Below are 17,558 nucleotides of genomic sequence, written 5' to 3'. Positions count from 1 at the left end.
GTCAAACTTAACTGGGAAAGAAATCCACCCCTGACCAGATCATATTATCTGCTCCACAACCCAACAGCAAGACTCCATCACGTATGCCATAGCTCAAGAAACCCTAAAAAATATTTAAACCACAAGCTGTGAAATGGGTCCATGGCCTTCCTGGCTAGTAAAGGCCAGTAGGGAACTATGGCCACTACTTATGCTTCTCTCCGAGAAGTACTATTTCCGTAACTACCAAGCCCCTTGCAAGAAACAGTAGTTTCCCAATCCTCAAGAAGCCATAACTGGACCCTGAAAACCTCTTCAACATCCCATTCCTGGGCAAAATAACTTAAATAGTAGCCACAGCATACATTGACAGATAAAATCAGAACCTTAAACTCCCCCCTCAATGCAGAAACCCTAACGGCTGACAATTAAAAGCTATTTATCTTAAACTGGAGTTTAATGGTAATGTTTCCTAGGGCCTAGAATCTGCAGAAGCAACATCTGTGTTAATGCACATGCCTGTGAAGCAACGGTGGAAAGGACCATGACAACTTTGACCATTACTTACTTTGACAAGTTTGTATAGGAAGATCCCATGTATTCTTTTCGCAGCGAAGAGTCATCGATTTTGCACCATTCAGCAAGAAATAATTTGCATCGCAGGTCAAGGTAACAGATTCTCCATGGAAATATTGAGATTTTGATGGAAGCACTGTTCCATGTGGGAACTCTAGGGCACTGCAAATTCCTGTAGTAAAAATACATACATTTTCACAAATCAAAGCAGAAGCAATGTGTTCTGGAAGTTCCAACAGCATGTGACCAGAATGCCTCACAATTAGGGCTTGGACCAGGACATAGCACAGAGACTGTTCTAAGGGCAGAAAATGACAAATGTCTTGTGATCATGGACATAGGCAAGATTGCTCATATTACGTGACCTCTGTGCTGCCTCTGAAACAGTGGACCGTAAGCAAACTGCTAATCCATCTACAGGACATAGCAGGAGCAGATGACTCCGTCGTCAAGTGATTGAAACTCAATTGCTGATGGCTAATTGCTCCTCCTAATGGAGGGCCCTCATCTGTGAGATTTTACAGGGATCCATGCTATCCCCTTTCCTCTTCAATATCTACAGGAAACCACTCCAGAGAATTAAACACTTTGTGCTCAGCTGCCAACAGTACACCAACATTCAATTGTATTTGTCATTTTCCATAGATGCAACTATTGCTACTACTGAAATGTCTGAATGCTTACAAAAAACCCAAACCCGGTTGTAGAGGTGAACTCCCTTAGGAGCTTTGGAGAAATCCCATGTTAGGTCTAAAATTTGCACTTCCTTTCTTCACTCTAAACAACCTTATAGTCCAACCAAGTCTTGGAAGAACAAGTGTGATTTTTATAATGCTGTGTGCGCAATGTGTAAGGGAAGTTGACTTCTCATCAAATCCCATTTGCACTTACTTTTTTCACAAATTGGTATTGCAGGAGACCATGAATTATTCGCTTGGCATATAATCATTTTACTGCCAACCAAGAAGTAGCCAGCATCACATCCAAATGTAATGGCGTCTTCATATGTATAGGAAGGACCAAATCCACTTTGTTTTCTCCCATTTTCAACTTCTACATTACTGCACTTGACCACTGAAAATGGATAAGAATGTGAAAAACTCATCTTCTAAAGATGAAATTAAGCCCTGAAACATATGAATAGCATCTCTTTACATTTTTTTTAAATAAATGGTGGCTATAATTCTGCATCCCCTTCTCCCCCTGACCTAATTTTAACATTTATTTCTACAACGGCTGCCTAGGAACTAGACAAGGGAAAAATCATGTTTTTACATATATCAAAATGAGCTTTCAACTAAGTAACCAAACAGATGCATACAGATATTAAATCACAACCCTATACTTAATTGCACTCATATTTCACGAGTCCAAGAAATAGCATGGTTGCGGTAAACCTACAGGAATTTCTTCCTTAACCTTGCTATTTGTGACACTCTAAGTAGATCAATGACAATTTCACTTCAGACAAAAAACCCTAAATTTTACTGAAGGTGTCCGTATGCCCAAGTGACAAAATGTTTACATTGCTACTCATACTTAGTGGGTTTATGTCTTATGACCCTTTTCTTTGTATCTGCACTCTTCATTTAGTAGATCTGTTGCCCTTGACCAATCAACATTACTCTCCTTCTCATTCCTCAGTCCCAATTACCAAGATCCAACTCTACTGTATTCTTGCTTTTTGTTGTCCTGCTAGTATCGAAATGTATATTCTTTCATTTCCTCTCGCCCATCCTATGATTACACTTTCCATCAAGTGTCTCAATCTGCTTTATAAAAACTGATCCCTGGTCCTGGTCCAAATTCTCAGCTGGGGTAATTATGCAGAATCATTGATTTCAAGGGAGCTACATGAGTTTATACCATCTGAGGAGCTGGTCCCTTCTGTCTTTACTAGTTCATTATCCCTTGCAGAGGATGAGATTTGTTCAATTTGACAGCAATACAAAGCTACCTCATCCAACGCTACTACAAAGAGAAGGGAGAATTCCAAGCTTTGTCACTAATACAAACATGGTCCAAATCAGTTTGGGATTGACTGGCTGGGCTCATTAGGATTCTATTCTACATAGGTTAGAATACCATGCTAATCTTAATAGCAATGCGCCTACATATCTGTCAAGTGTTGATGTCATACCATTGTTTAAAGTCAAGTGAAATATGAACATAACATCTGTGTGAGAATGGGAGTAGCTTAAAGCTGACTCACCAGTTTGAGGACTTGGAAAGTGCCCCCACATGGGGCAAACTGGGGAGATAACTGGTTACGGACTGGGTGATTAATCAGTCAACAGGGTGGTTCAGCTCACCAGCTGAGGATAGGAAGAGAGGTAGTCTGGAAGGAAGGGATAGTCAAGCCCAGGATCACAGGGAGATAACATCCCTCAGCCTGTCCCTAGTGAGAAGGTAAGAGCCTTGTGCTTTGGGGAGCTTGTAATGTTACTGCACAGTATAAATACAAGCACATGATGTTGATCTTGCCAAAGGAGTGCTTGAGGACTGTTAGCAACGAGGAATCCAGGGCAAGATGAAAACTGAGTTGAGAGAGAGCTTTACCACTCCTTTTAAAGTTCTGAAAGGATGCACTACAAGTTTTTAGTTTTTGCTGCTATTTGTCCTCCTATCCCAAGCAGTTCAGCATTGTTGATTTTTTTTTTTTTCTTTCTTGCAGATTAAAAACTCAGTGGAAGAGACAGGATTATCTAGCATTGGGGATTTTTAAAGAAAACTACATATCTACTGGTGCCACATATCTGAAAACATAAACAGCAGGAAACTAGGGATCGATACCCCTCTGAACAACTAAGAAACGTGATATGTGAAGGTTCGGGATTTGAACCAATACCACAGAAGCAAAGGAATTCAAAGTTAAGGACAAAACACAAACAAGACATCTGGGGGGCCCTATTTAATCCAGATGAGATCTTTACTCTTAAATCTGAGTATCCTTGTGTTAGGATTTTACAGAAGCTACAAAAAAATAGTGACCTTTACACTCAGGGGGCTCTCCACTCCAAATTCCATTTTGGTCTTCGTCAGCTGTACAATAAATAGATGTTGCTCCAATAAGTGAGAATCTCTCTGTGCCTCCTGTATTGCAGCTGTAAGTTACTGTTGATCCATAGGTGTAGTGATTATTAGGGTCACCGTTGTACCTCCCATTCTCGATTTCTGGAGGTGGACGACATGGAATTTCTAGAAAATATTAAAAGTAAAGAAAGAAGCATTTAACGGAAGGGAGAAAAACTGACATCGCAACAAGCAGCACAACTACAACAAGGTACAATGTCTACAGGCAATAGGGCAACAGTCATTCAGGCTAGTGCAAAGAATTACAGAAGCCTACTGATTTTTACAGCAATATTATTCAAGGCAAGGGGATTTCCAAAAGATCTGATGCATGTAAGCTTGTAATCTGACCCATTTTATGGGTCTAATACACTTTTTGAAGTGATTTCACTCAATCAGTTCAACTATTTGATAATGGGGGTTTGTGGTATAATAAGAGCAAAACTACCACCAAAAAGGTCAGAAAAGGAGAAAATGGAGATGTAAATACGTACAATTTTATGTTAGCAGAATAATGGGGAAAGGAGATGCTAAAGTGGTAGATGAACAGAAAACAGGGGGGGAAAAAAGAGCTCTCTGAAAACCTGAATAAAGTAGATGCATTTGCACTGGAAATCACTGACTTGTTTTCCTCGCTGCCTTCTGAAGGAAAGTTATTAATATTATGTTAATATCTTCCTGATATTTAATTGGAAAACCTGAGTGTATTTTGATAACAAGATTTTCTATTACACAGGAAACTAGAGGTCCGAAATAAAAATGTAAATGTTATGGCCATTAAAAGGAAACGTTAATGTAATACAAATTTTGCTAGAAATGCAGTTAGACTCTATACTTGATTAACCTCTGTATATAGTGAAGTTATATTGGAATCCTTTTCCTTATAAGGATTCAAAAATAACTATTAAAAGAACAAGCCCCTAATGTATGCAAAAATCTAGAACTTAGTCTAGAATGAAATAATCTGACTAGCTTGCCATTAAAATATATCCAAAAAGAACTTCCATAGTAGCAGCAAATAGATATTTTCCATTAAATACACTTATGACACTGGATGAATAAAATGTCGTAAGAGTCTGAAAAAAGCAAGCACGGCTTTAGCTCCCACATACAATAAATCTGAACAAGAACACAGCAAAACAAAAGTTTAATTCATCACATTTTCTACAACTAAGTCATGGGGAAAAAAGCCTACTGTGATACCCAATAATCCTGTGTTACTTCCTTTGTGTCAGGAGTATACATGAAAACGTATCCTGTTCACCTAAAATCAGTCAGAAACCAATCAGTTTTAAAACCATTTTCTTCAATGTAATTTAGACAAAATGAATTTGACACGTGGCCATAAATTCCATGTAGACTATTAATCACAAGTTGACAGTTGTGTTACCAGTTATTCTACAGGTAAAGTTTACCCCTGATTTTCAATAAGTGAGTGAACTCTATCCATATGAGCTAGCTATCCGTAATCTTTGGGCATTTTCAACATAGTATTCCTCAGACTGGTACCCCCATTAGCTTTTAAAATGGTGAAATAAACACAAGACTGAACATTTTAACAATACTTATTTTCTTTACTGGTGAATTCATCTTAAAGACAATTTACCAAAACTAGTTGCATGAACTGGCATAACCAGAACAGAATGTATAAAATCCACTTACCTTCACAAAATGGAATTTCATGATTCCATAGAACCTTTGTTCCATCAATCACACACTGACTAGTCTTCGATCCAATTAATCTGAACCTAAACAAGAACATTTTTAAAAAATGCAAAATTTCTTAAATTACTGAACTTCTAAACCATCGGCTCAGATATTTGGAGTATACTTCTGTTCTACCAGCAGATGGCAATGACACACTGAATTTCAGGTGATGCCATTCTCATTATAAAGACAAGAGTTACTTATTTTGCTAAGTATTCTGATCAAAGCCAAAAAATAGCAAGTGAGAAAAGTGACTCCAGCTAACAGAAGGATCAACATCTGAGATTTACATATTATAGATACCCCAATCACCACTGCTGATTCTTTGAAAATTACCAAAGCAATGCCAAAGATACTGTAGGGGGAGGAAAATAATGGCTACCAAATTCAGAACAAACACTCAGTTTACGAGCTCAGTGCATTCTGATTGTATTTGTTTGATGCATGACCCTATGTCCCAAACATCTAGAAAGAGACAGATAAAGTTAATACAAGTTACAAAATTCTGCCCTATGTACATAATTATACAATTATAGATGTTTAACAAAATATAAACACCAAAAATAATCTTTGAGAAATGTTTATAAAGGGGAGGCCTATTTAAAAAGGCTTTTGGGGACCCTATTTAAAAAAAGTCATTCCAAAGATTTGAAAGCAAATCTTTTCAAATTTGAATACAAGATACTTAAAAAAAAAAAAGTAGGTTCACACAATGGAAACACTAACCCAACCTTCTTTACATTGAAAATGCAGAACAGCTAAAAAGTTTCTGCTATTTATTTCAGAAACTTCTTACTCCAGAATATCCTGCTGAAGGTTGTCATAATTTGACATCTAGACAGTACAATTGTCTACAGAGGAAGGAGAAAAGTACTGGGGAAAAAAAAAAAAAAAAATCTCACTTTGACATCCTTACCCTTCGTCACAAGAAAATGTAATGCTTGAACCAAAGAGGAGATCTGTGATATGAACCTTGCCATTAACTAGGTCTCCTGGATGTCCACATGATTTCCCTAAAAAGAGAATAAAATGGGAATTAGATCTTTCTTTCTATGTTCTGTTAGAAAAGATAACTAAAGGCAAACAATAAGTGACCCACATTTTCCTATGTAACTAATTTAAAGTTAAGTGTTACATTAATTTAAAAAGCCTATGAAGACAAGAAAAATGCCCTCAAATATGATGAATTTACATATTGTGGAGTTTGAGTGGAATGGAGAAGATCAGTGCCCTTTTAGTGAAATAATATCCCTATTGGTTATAAGCTATCACATTGCCAAGCTACAGATTGAGTCCTGCTAATACACCAGATGACTTTCAAATTACTAGGAACCCAAATCAAGTGAATTACACAGAAGATAATACAACCAGATGCCAAAAATTGTGGCTGACTTAAAGAGCTCTATCCTGCAAGATGCACTTATACTTTCCAGAAGGATGTGAGTGCTAAAGAATTATACCCAACATTTCCTTTCTCAAGGAAAGCACAGCCCTCCACATAGCACTCCCAGCCCACAGAGAAAGAAAAACAATTTAACTGATATCACCATCACAGCAATGCCAATCAGGATCACTAAGTTATGGGCTTGGCACGCTTTTATCAATAACTACATGCAATGTCTGCGTTAATCACCATGTGCAATCCTGGCCCTATTGAATGGAAGTGTTGCCACTGACTTCAAGTAAACCAGAATTTCATCTTCTGTGTTAGTTTTACATTTGAGTCTTTAGGGAAGCTTTATGCTCCTCCTAAAAACAAACAATTCTGTTTGAAAAACCTTGTCCCTTTCAAGCTCCAAATCATCAAATGTTACAAAATCTTCATTCCAATCCAGAAGAGCCTTTAACCTGTTAGTGTTTTCTGACCCCCGAGTGTGGATGGGGTGGCAGAGAGGAGAAAAACCTTACTTTGACAAAACTCTTTGGGTTCTGACCACACAGAGTCTCTTTCACAAGTAAGAGTGGGCGGCACTCCAGGGACTCTTTGGTATCCTGAGCGGCAGCTGTATCTCACTGTGGTCCCAACTGCAAAGTCTGTCTGGGTCTTAAACTCGTCCTGCAGCTCAGCAGAGGTTAGCCTTGGTGGGGCACCACAATTACCTATATAAAAAAAACAACAACATTGTAACTTTAGAAAAAACCCATAAACTCTTAGTTTATATTTGTTTTAACTAAGCCTTAATTGACAGAGGCTGGGATTTTCAAAAGAGCCTAGGAAAGTTTCAGTGGGTTCTGGGCATAGAACTTCCTTAGGCTCTTTTGAAATCCCCGCTTGAAATCTTAAAACAAGGAGTACAACGAGTAGCTCGCACTACCAAGCTGTGAGGCACAAGGTAAGAAAAATGAACATACAATACTGTTTAGATACTTATTTAAAAAGAAAATCTTTAAATCCACAGAACAAGCGTGACTAGTTAAGCAGTGGCAAGATCAACAGAACTCAAAATTTGAAAGCAAGTGTTATCTGCCACCGTGGCATGCAATTTTCAGAGATACTGGCCCCTTAACTTAATTGCATGTCCAACCGCAAGAATCAATTTGATCAAATCCAATCAACAAGGATCTTTGTCGAAAAAAAAAATGATCTAGCAGTCATCCCATTACTTGTTTTATTCTCTCCCCTTTTTCTTGATCTGCTTCTTCACATTATGACAGTGTGACAACTCCACTTTCGACGACATTTCTCTAAATCTGTAGCATGTTCACCAGTTTACTTACGCAAACAAGAAATCTGCAGAAACATAAGGCTGCACATCAGACTGCAACTTTCCACTAAATGGTGCTTAATGATGATGCTTACTCTGCGGTAAAGGAATAGCTACTTCATCTACAGTATTTATGGTTCAAGATGTGTTGGACACAGATTCCACTCTTGGTGCACAAGAACACCAGGCACTAGAGAGACTGGAATCTTTCTGGCTAGCAGGATCTGTTGGGGCCATACCTGGATCCTTGATCAATCCTTGACCACGCCCAGGACATAAAGATGGTGCAGACCCAACCATCTCTCAGTTTGACAATCTAGAATCCCAGAGGATTAGGACTCCACATTAGTGGGGAGAGGGGGCTGTCTGTTCAAAGCCCCAGACTGTGGAGCAGCTGAGGAAGTTGCAGAGGTTGCCTCTGGTGAAATCTCTGCTTTTTCTTCAGAGGTTCAGACAATCAGGGAGCACTGCTTGAACTGCTGGCTGTTTTTGTTGTTCTCTTTTATGGGTTGGGACACTGCACTCCTTAGGGCTCAGAGCAGCCCTGCAATCAATCCTTCAGAGTATTGAGTGCCTCAATGTTGCCCTCAGTTGGAAGGTATTCAATTTTTGCCTCTTGGAATCCCTGAGGGTTGCAATTTCTATTAGGAGAATTGCCAGGATTGCAATCCTCAGGGATTCCAATGGTCATTGTTTGCACTGCAGTGTCAGACACATCCAGTCTGCAGAGAAGTTCTGGCAGTTTCAGACCTCTGCCATAAGTGTTTTCAGTTCTTCCTAGTGTTCCTTGGATAGCTTATCCACAAAATTGGGCAGTCCATCCCAGTTTAATCGCCCCCCCCCCTCCAGTAATGCTTAGTACCTTGCTACCCTCATTTGTAGACTTGTGGAAAACAGACCTTTCAGCCAAACAAGTCAAGCTTTTCAGAGAGGAGGCAAGGAGTCGCTCTCAAGGGGTGGACTTTAGAGGACCATACTGTTTTGTCCTGTACAGCTTGTACAACCACAGAGCCAGGTGTAGGTAGCTCAAAAATATTTAAGCCTCTTTGAGGGGACCTGATTGACAGTCTGCACACCATGTTCATTCTTTTTAAGAAATGACGACGAATTTTGTACAAAGGATGCCTTTTGAGGCATATCCTGGGTAGATAAATCCCATCAAGGGGTGTCTGGTCACATATAGTCAGCAGGGACCTTACGCCTCAACTGCAAGAGTCTCTGATAGCTTCACACACAAAACAGGAGTGTGTGACCTAGCAGTCAGAGTCCCCTAGGGCCTGTTACCAGGGCAGCATGACCTAGCGGTCAGGGTAGATTGCGCCACCACCCAGGATCTCAGGCCCTCAGTCAGGGCAGAGCAGCAAACACATACACAGTCTCAGTAGTCTAGTGTTCTGACTCTGGTGAATGGCAGACAACTCAATGCTCTAGGTCTAAGGTGGGGGCGTTGTCACCCCAGTGGGTGCTAGCAGCAGGGGGACCCAGGCCCACCCTACTCCACTGGGACCCAGCCCAGGGCCCTAACAGTGGCAGAGTGTTGTGCCATTGGGTCACCAGGGATCTGCCCAAAACAGTGGGATTTTTTCAGTCTCATGACCAGACTAGTGTCTATTTCCCCTGGGCCACTTCCTACCTGGTCTCCTAGTACAGCAGTCCATGGGTGCTCAGGGGTCATCTGCTGGGAAGGTCTGCAGCAACTCAGTCCCCTCCCAGATAACCACTGGCTGTCCAGGGTCCACCTGGGGTTCAGCATGCCTAGCCTCTGTGACCTGGGGCTCCCACAGGTCCATGGAGGGAGCTCACAATACACATCTTTTCTCCTCGGCAGTCCAGCCCAAGTGAGCTGGGCTGCTTCCCTTTATACCCGGTCTCCAGGCTGGGCATGCTCAGCAGGGATGGAGGGATGTGGCTTCCTCAGTCTGCAATGCACAGTTAACCCCTGGGGGCCCAGTGCAGAGTAGATAGACCCCATCACAAGACATCATGTGAAAACTCAATCTGTGGGACCTTACTGCCCTGGTAAAATGTGTGGCAACATTGTATGTAAAGTTAGAACATTCTACTGTATAATGTTGCTGTGACATGTTCCAAAGTTAGAAAAACAGGCCCAAACCTAATCAAATGGACTACCATGTGGCCATTCTCTGGCAGGAAGAAGGGCATGAGCTAGAACAGGGGTCGGCAACCTACAGCACGCGTGCCAAACAGGGCACGCAAGCCAATTTTGAGTGGCACACTGCTGCCTGCCGGGGTCCTGGCCCCCAGCCCCACTCAGCGCCCCCTTCCTCCCCTCCCGCCCACCGCTCTCCCCTCCACAGGCAGGAGGGAGAAGCTTGGTCCTGCGGCAGCCAAGCTTCCCGCCTCCCCCCCTTCTTCCCCCAGTGTGGTGCTTTCCTGCCTCTCCTCCTCTCTCTCCCTGCCGCCGATCAGCTGATGGCCTTTGCAAGGGGGAGGGGGAGGAGTGGCAGCGTGCTCCCTGCTCCGTAGAGGAAGCAGAGAAAAGGTAGGGTCAGGGCCTTGGGGAAGGGGGTGGAACAGGGCATATCCCTTCCAGCCCCCTGCCGTAAGCCGCTCAGGGCAGGGGGCTGGGAGCACCCCAGCCCTCTGCCCTGTCCCCTGAACCCCCCACACCCAGCCTTCTGCCCTGCACCTCCACAGCCCCCATCCCTCTGCCCTGACCCCTGAACCCCCCCACACACCCAGCCTTCTGCCCTGCACCCCCACACACCTCCCCTGAACCCCCCCCCAGGTCTGGGATTCTGGCTGCCGGCCCCTTGCCAGTCGGCGTCCCGACCGCAGGCTCCGCTCAGCCCGCTGCCGGCCTAGGTGAACAGAACCCCAGGCTGGCAGCGAGCTGAGCAGGCTGGCGGTGTAAGATCAGCATTTTAATTGAAGCTTGTTTAAACACTGTTTAAATGAAGCTTCTTTAACATTTTGAAAACCTTGTTCATATTATATTACTAAACTATTGTTGTATGTAAAGTAGACTTATAGAAAGAGACCTTCTAAAAAACATTAAAATGTATTACCGGCACGCGAAACCTTAAATTTAAGTGAATAAATGAAGACTTGGCACATCACTTCTGAAAGGTTGCCTACCCCTGAGCTAGAACTTTACATAATGGCAAAGGAACAACTGGGGGTTTTCCATGTAAACAGGCTGTTGCCTGAACCCCAGCTGTAGGTAGGCCTCAAAGAGGGGAGAAGGGTATAAGACTGAAAAACAGAAGCTCCCAAATCACCTCTCTCCATTCATGAGATCAATAATGTTTGAAACATAAAGGAAGCATCACTGAACTGGGGGGAGGTCCTAGCTGAAGCAATCCATCCAGATGGCTATAAGCTGGCAGGGAGGCACACCTTTTTGCTTTTAAGCATGCTTAGTTTGTGAAATTAGGTATTAGTTTGCATTTTGCTGTGTTTCTTTTTTTTTTTTTGTAACCAATTCTGATTTTTATATCTCATTACTTGCAATCACTTACAATCTATCTGTAGGTAATAAACTTGTTTTATTGTTTTATCTAAACCAGTGTGTTTGGATTGAAGTATTTGGGAATCTCCACTTGAGAGAACAAGATTTGTGCACATCATTTTCCACTGATGAAATGATGGACTTTATGTGAGCTTGCATTGTTCAGTAGAGAGGCTGGCAGTACAAGAAAAACATTTTAGGGGCAAGATCTGGGACTGGGAAGTTGCTGGTGGTGCCCTGTATGTAATTCATGAATGGCTGGCCAGAGCATTCATGTAATTCAACTGGGTGTGATTTTTGCATGCTTGAGGCTGTGTGTGATCTGGCCATGAGTGGTGGTTCTCACAGCAAAACAGTGTACAAGGCATCCCAGACTGGAGAATTGAGGGGACACAGTTGACCATCTGTCCAGATTGTATCCTCGGGAATATCACACTGATATCTTCTGTCCACTTTCTTGGAGGTGGCAGAGAGAAAAGCCAGTGTGTGGGGTTGTCTTGCGGCCATGGGAAGTAAGAAGAAAGTGAGAGGTGGCTGGGCCCACTCCACCCTTTGTACCCTCTGGGAGAGGGAAGCAATGGAAAAGGGCACAGGTGCAGCTAAATGGACACTTCTGGCCAAAAAGAACTGGATTTTCAACCCAGGGGGTGCATGTGTACCAATTGTGGAATCTGTGTGAACAGTCACTCAAAGAACAATCTGTTTTTGCAGAAGAAAAATATTGGCAGCTGATTAAAAAGGCTCAGCTGGGCAGGAATAGGCGGGCCCTATAAAGCCCACAACGGAAAGGGAGGAGTGGGTGGAGATTGCAGTCACTTCCTGGGAAGAGACTTTTGGGAACTGATAGGCCTAGGAAGGAAAGGGGAACTAAAAATAGGAAGTAGCCCAGGGATTGAGCAGTGAGACCAGAGAGAGAAGGCCCAGACTGCTGAGCTGAGGGCTAGAACCCAGAATAGAGGGCAAGCCCAGGTTCCCCCACAAACCACTGGGGGAACAGTACTGAGGCAGTGAGCGAGAGGACTACCTAGGATTCTTGATGGCTAAACCACCCCTGGAAGTGGGGCGCACAGTCAGTGACACGGCCAGAGGGTTGAGCCATGAAGAGAACGCTATGGTTCCTGAAGCTGCGGGAGGAGCTACAGGCAGATGGAGTGACAATGTGTGAACTGTGGGGGCGGGGTTGTCCTTGAGCTAATCCTCAGAGTATCAGGAGGAGGCACCAGTCCAGAGGTGAGTGGTATACCCTGTAACAGGCAGGCTTCCTTTCAACACCTCCCCAGGGGGCCTCCCCTCCTGAGGGTTAGCAACCCACCCACCTAGAGCCTTCCTGCAGGAAGTCAAATACAGAGAAGTCACAGACAAATCAAGGAATCACAGCATCCATAACGGTCTCTGTACCGTGATGCACTTGCAGTATGATAGATAGTGGGAGGTGTAGGCTAGCTACGCTAGAGAGCTTACAATGGCCCAGCTGCAGAAATGCAGCTGTGCTGCTAGTGTCACTGCTCTAAGGCAATCGGAGAGACCTCTCCCATCGATTGAGCTACTGCTGAGAGAGACAGTTAAGATGACCTAACCTATGATGTAGACCAGGGGTGGGCAAACTACAGCCTAGGGGCTGCCTCCAGCCCTTCAGATGTTTTAATCCAGCCCTCAAGATCCTGCCAGGGAGCGGGTTCTGGGGCTTGCCCCACTCCGTGTGTGCTGTGGCTCTGCGCGACTCCAGGAAGCAGTGGCACGTCCCCCTTCTGGCTCCTAAGCATAGGGGCAGCCAGGGGGCTCTGCACACTGCCCCTGCCCCCAGCACCGCCCCCACAGCTCCCATTGGCTGGGAACCATAGCCAATGGAAGCTGCAAGGGCGGTGCCTGCAGACGTGGCAGCACACAGAGCCGCCTGACCACACCTCTGTGTAGCAGCCGGAGGGGGGACATGCCGCTGCTTCTGGGAGCTGCTTGAGGTAAGCGCTGCCCGGAGCCTGCACCCGATTCCCTCCTGTGCCCCACCTCCTGCCCTAGCCTGATCTCCCTCCCACCCTCTGAACCTCTCAGTCCCAGCCTGGAGCACCCTCCTGCACTCCCACCCCCTCATGCCCACACCCCCAGACGGAGTCCGCACCCCCACCCCCAATTTAGTGAGCATTCATGGCCTGCCATAAATTTCCATACTCAGATGTGGTCCTTGGGCCAAAAAGTTTGCCCACCCCGATGTAGATACTACTAGACATCTTCCGTTGATCTAGCTACTGCCTCTCGAGGGGGTGGATTTACTACAGCGATGAAAAATCCCCTTCAGTCACTTTAGCAAGTGTCTACAATACAGCAACGTAACTGCAGCTGTGTCACTGTAGTGCTTATAGTATAGATGTACCCTGAGACGCTTACGTTTTTTAAGTAAGGATTAAGAAAGTTAAGTTACCCAAAAAGACAGATGAACTTGTCACTAAATATCACAATTAAAACGGAAAAGAAATATGGAATAAAAAGAGAAAATTGGCTCTTAATTTTTCTTAAGATACGAGAGTCTTAGGAAGAACTTCCAAAAACAATGGTGTGTGTTTGTTTGTTAAAAGTTCAAAACAGCTTACCATTGCAAAACTCTGATATCTGCCCACCCAATTTCAAGAAAGATAAGTGTCTTCACTTCCAGGTATTTTAACATTAATTTTTATTGCACCTGTATTTTAAGATGGTATTAACAGGAAGGAAATCTGGAAGACTATCAGTTGGTGGTTTGGCATTGGTAAAAAATGGCAAGGTACTGGTATCAACTGCCTAATGATTCAAGATTAATGCTCTTATGTTCCTAATTACATGAACTCCAACTGGAAAAAAGTCATTTCTTGGTTACTAGTCATCTAGTGGGTTACATTTGTCATTAGGTTTCACCATTATTATGCTGAAAGTCCAGATTCCAAATAAACATCCGCTACCAGCGTAAACAGTAAAGGGTAAACCGTTAATGATGTTGTGTAATACTTTTTTCAGTTTGAATAATAGAAAAGCTTCTTTAAAAAAAGCTTATCCTAATATTGCATTAACAAAGATGAATTCAAGTGATTTTCAGTGAGTCAGATTTAAAGACCTAAAAACATTCAAAGGAGAACTTGGAGAGAGGTCTAAGTCTTCACATCCAGGATATGTCTAAGGCTATGTCTACACTATGGACCTTACCGCGGTACAACTGTAAGGTCTCCTGTGTAGCTGCTCTTCAAATTAATTAAACTACCCCAATAGCGTTACCTATGTCAGCAGCAGAGCTTCTCCTGCTGACACCAGCACTTTTGCCGGTGAAACTTATATTGGTCAGGGGAGGCTTTTCCCCCCCACACACACCCTTGATGGACAAAAAGTTTCACCGACAAAAGAGGTAGTGTAGAAAAAGCCTTAGGCCTGGTCTACACTACGGGTTTAGGTCGACTTTAGCAGCGTTAAACCGAATTAAGCCTGGACACGTCCACACAACGAGGCCCTTTCTTTCGACTTAAAGGGCCCTTTAAACCGGTTTCTTTACACCACCTCCGACGAGGGGATTAGCGATAAAACCGGCCTTTGCGGGTCGGAATTGGGGTAGTGTGGACGGAATTCGATGTTATTGGCCTCCGGGAGCTATCCCACAGTGCTTCATTGTGACCGCTCTGGACAGCGCTCTCAACTCAGATGCACTGACCAGGTAGACAGGAAAAGACCCGCGAAGGTTTGAATTTCATTTCCTGTTTGCCCAGCGTGGAGAGCACAGGTGACCACGCAGAGCTCATCAGCACAGGTAACCGTCATGGAGTCCTCCCAGGATCGCAAAAGAGCTCCAGCATGGACCGAACGGGAGGTACGAGATCTGCTCGCCATATGGGGAGATGAAGCAGTGATAGCTGAACTCCGTAGCAGTAAAAGAAATGGAAAAGTATTAGAAAAGATCTCCAAGGCCATGAAGGACCGAGGCCATAACAGGGACACACAGCAGTGCCGCGTGAAAATTAAGGAGCTAAGGCAAGCCTACCACAAAGCCAGAGAAGCAAACGGAAGGTCCGGGGCAGAGCCGGAAACTTGCCGCTACTACGCGGAGCTGCATGCGATCCTAGGGGGTGCAGCCACCACTACCCCAACCGTGTGCTATGACTCTCTCACTGGAGAAACACACAGGGAAGACGGTTCGGGGAACGAGGAAGATGACGATGGAGGTACTGTAGGTAGCTCACAGCAGCAAGGAAGCGGAGAAACCGGTTTCCCCAACAGCCAGGATATGTTTGTGACACTGGACCTGGAACCAGTAACCCCCGAACTCACCCAAGACCCTCAGGGCACACAGGAGACCTCTGGTGAGTGTAACTTTGTAAATATTTGTAAACATTACAAAAAAAAAGCAAGCAAGTCTGTTAACGTGTATGGGGATGGAGCGGAAATCCTCCAGGGACATCTCCAGAAAGCTCTCCTGGTTGAAATGGGGTGATTTTATTAAGGGGGACATTCAGAGGCGCCCGTTCCTGCTATTCGGACCAGAAATGTTCCCCGCTGTTAACCACGCGGTGGGGGGGGAGGGGTGAAGTGATCATCCCAGAGAATCGTGTGTGTGTGTGTGGGGGGGGGGGGGGGTGGTTTACTTGTGTTTGTGCCGCATGTTAACCGGGAAACCGCAGCCCCCTCCTTTTACATTGAAACCCCATTTTAAATGGACAACCCAATTCATCCTTGAGATGGGAAATGCGCTGCTGTTTGCAACCTTTCCCGCATGTTAAGAAGGTTAAATAAGCCAAAACACTGTGGCCTACGATGGCTGCCTGCAAGCCGAAATATGCGACCTTGTAATGAAAGAGTGTACCCATTGTTCCCTAAAATGTGTCTTTTTTAACCACCTCTCCCTTCTCCTCCACCAGCTGCAAATGTTTCTCCTTCGCAGAGGCTCGTGAACATTAGAAAGAGAAAACGTAAGACGAGGGACGAGATGTTCACGGAGCTGCAGATGTCCTCCCACGCTGATAGAGCACAGCAGAATGCGTGGAGGCAGTCAATGTCGGAGATGAGAAAAGTCCAACATGAACGAGAGGAGAGGTGGCGGGCTGAAGACGATAGGTGGCGTCAGCTTGCAGACAGACGGCAAGAGGCAATGCTCCGTCTGCTGGAGCATCAAAGTGATATGCTCGAGCGTATGGTTGAGTTGCAGGAAAGGCAGCAGGAGCAGAGACCGCCGCTACAGCCCCTGTGTAACCAACAGCCCTCCTCCCCAAGTTCCATAGCCTCGTCACCCAGACGCCCAAGAACACGGTGGGGGGGCCTCCGTCCACCCAGTCACTCCACCCCAGATGATCGCCCAAGCATCAGAAGGCTGGGCTTCAATAAGAGTTAAAGTTTTAAAATGCAGTGTGTCCTTTTCCATCCCTCCTCCCCCACCCATCCCTGCTACCTTGGCAATTATCCCCCTACCTCTGTAAGGAACTAATAAAGAATGCATGAATGTGAAAAAACAATGACTTTATTGCCTCTGCAAGCGGGAGGGGAGGGGAGGGTGGGGTGGGGTGGTTGGTTTACAGGGAAGTAGAGTGAACCGGGTCGGGGGGGGGGGTTGGAGGGTTCATCAAGGAGAAACAAACAGAAGAAGTTTCACACAGTAGCCTGGCCAGTCACAAAACTCGTTTTCAAAGCTTCTCTGATGCGCACCGCGCCCTGCTGTGCTCCTCTAACCGCCCTGGTGTCTGGCTGCGCGTAATCAGCGGCCAGGCGAGTTGCCTCAACCTCCCACCCCGCCATAAAGGTCTCCCCCTTACTCTCACAGATATTGTGGAGCGCACAGCAAGCAGCAATAACAATGGGGATATTCTTTTCGCTGAGGTCTGAGCGAGTCAGTAAGCTGCGCCAGCGCGCTTTTAAACGTCCAAATGCACATTCCACCACCATTCGGCACTTGCTCAGCCTGTAGTTGAACAGGTCCTGACTCCTGTCCAGGCTGCCTGTGTATGGCTTCATGAGCCATGGCATTAAGGGGTAGGCTGGGTCCCCAAGGATCACGATAGGCATTTCAACATCCCCAATGGTCACTTTCTGGTCCGGGAAGAAAG

The 17,558-nt window shown here is 44.7% G+C and overlaps 1 protein-coding gene across 5 annotated transcripts in view; it reads right to left on the bottom strand.

Moving 5' to 3' along the window:
• Window positions 1-17,558, bottom strand: part of LOC117877433 (complement receptor type 1-like) — a 56,126-nt gene that overhangs the window by 17,245 nt on the left and 21,323 nt on the right. For 3 of the 5 annotated variants that reach the window (XM_034770547.1, XM_034770550.1, XM_034770549.1), the window contains exons 2-7: window positions 7,243-7,434; window positions 6,251-6,347; window positions 5,290-5,375; window positions 3,547-3,753; window positions 1,447-1,629; window positions 548-727 (exon numbers count right to left, since the gene is read on the bottom strand). In XM_034770547.1, the coding sequence (XP_034626438.1) occupies window positions 548-727; window positions 1,447-1,629; window positions 3,547-3,753; window positions 5,290-5,375; window positions 6,251-6,347; window positions 7,243-7,434 (945 nt within the window). The remainder of the gene's footprint in view (window positions 1-547; window positions 728-1,446; window positions 1,630-3,546; window positions 3,754-5,289; window positions 5,376-6,250; window positions 6,348-7,242; window positions 7,435-17,558) is intronic. The other 2 variants (XM_034770552.1, XM_034770551.1) reach the window with 2 other exon arrangements.

The sequence above is a fragment of the Trachemys scripta genome, chromosome 4 (genome assembly GCF_013100865.1).
Source record: "Trachemys scripta elegans isolate TJP31775 chromosome 4, CAS_Tse_1.0, whole genome shotgun sequence".
NCBI classification, from domain to species: Eukaryota; Metazoa; Chordata; order Testudines; family Emydidae; genus Trachemys; species Trachemys scripta.
Note: the sequence above shows the minus strand (reverse complement) of the source record. Positions and strands in the feature narration are given on the sequence as shown.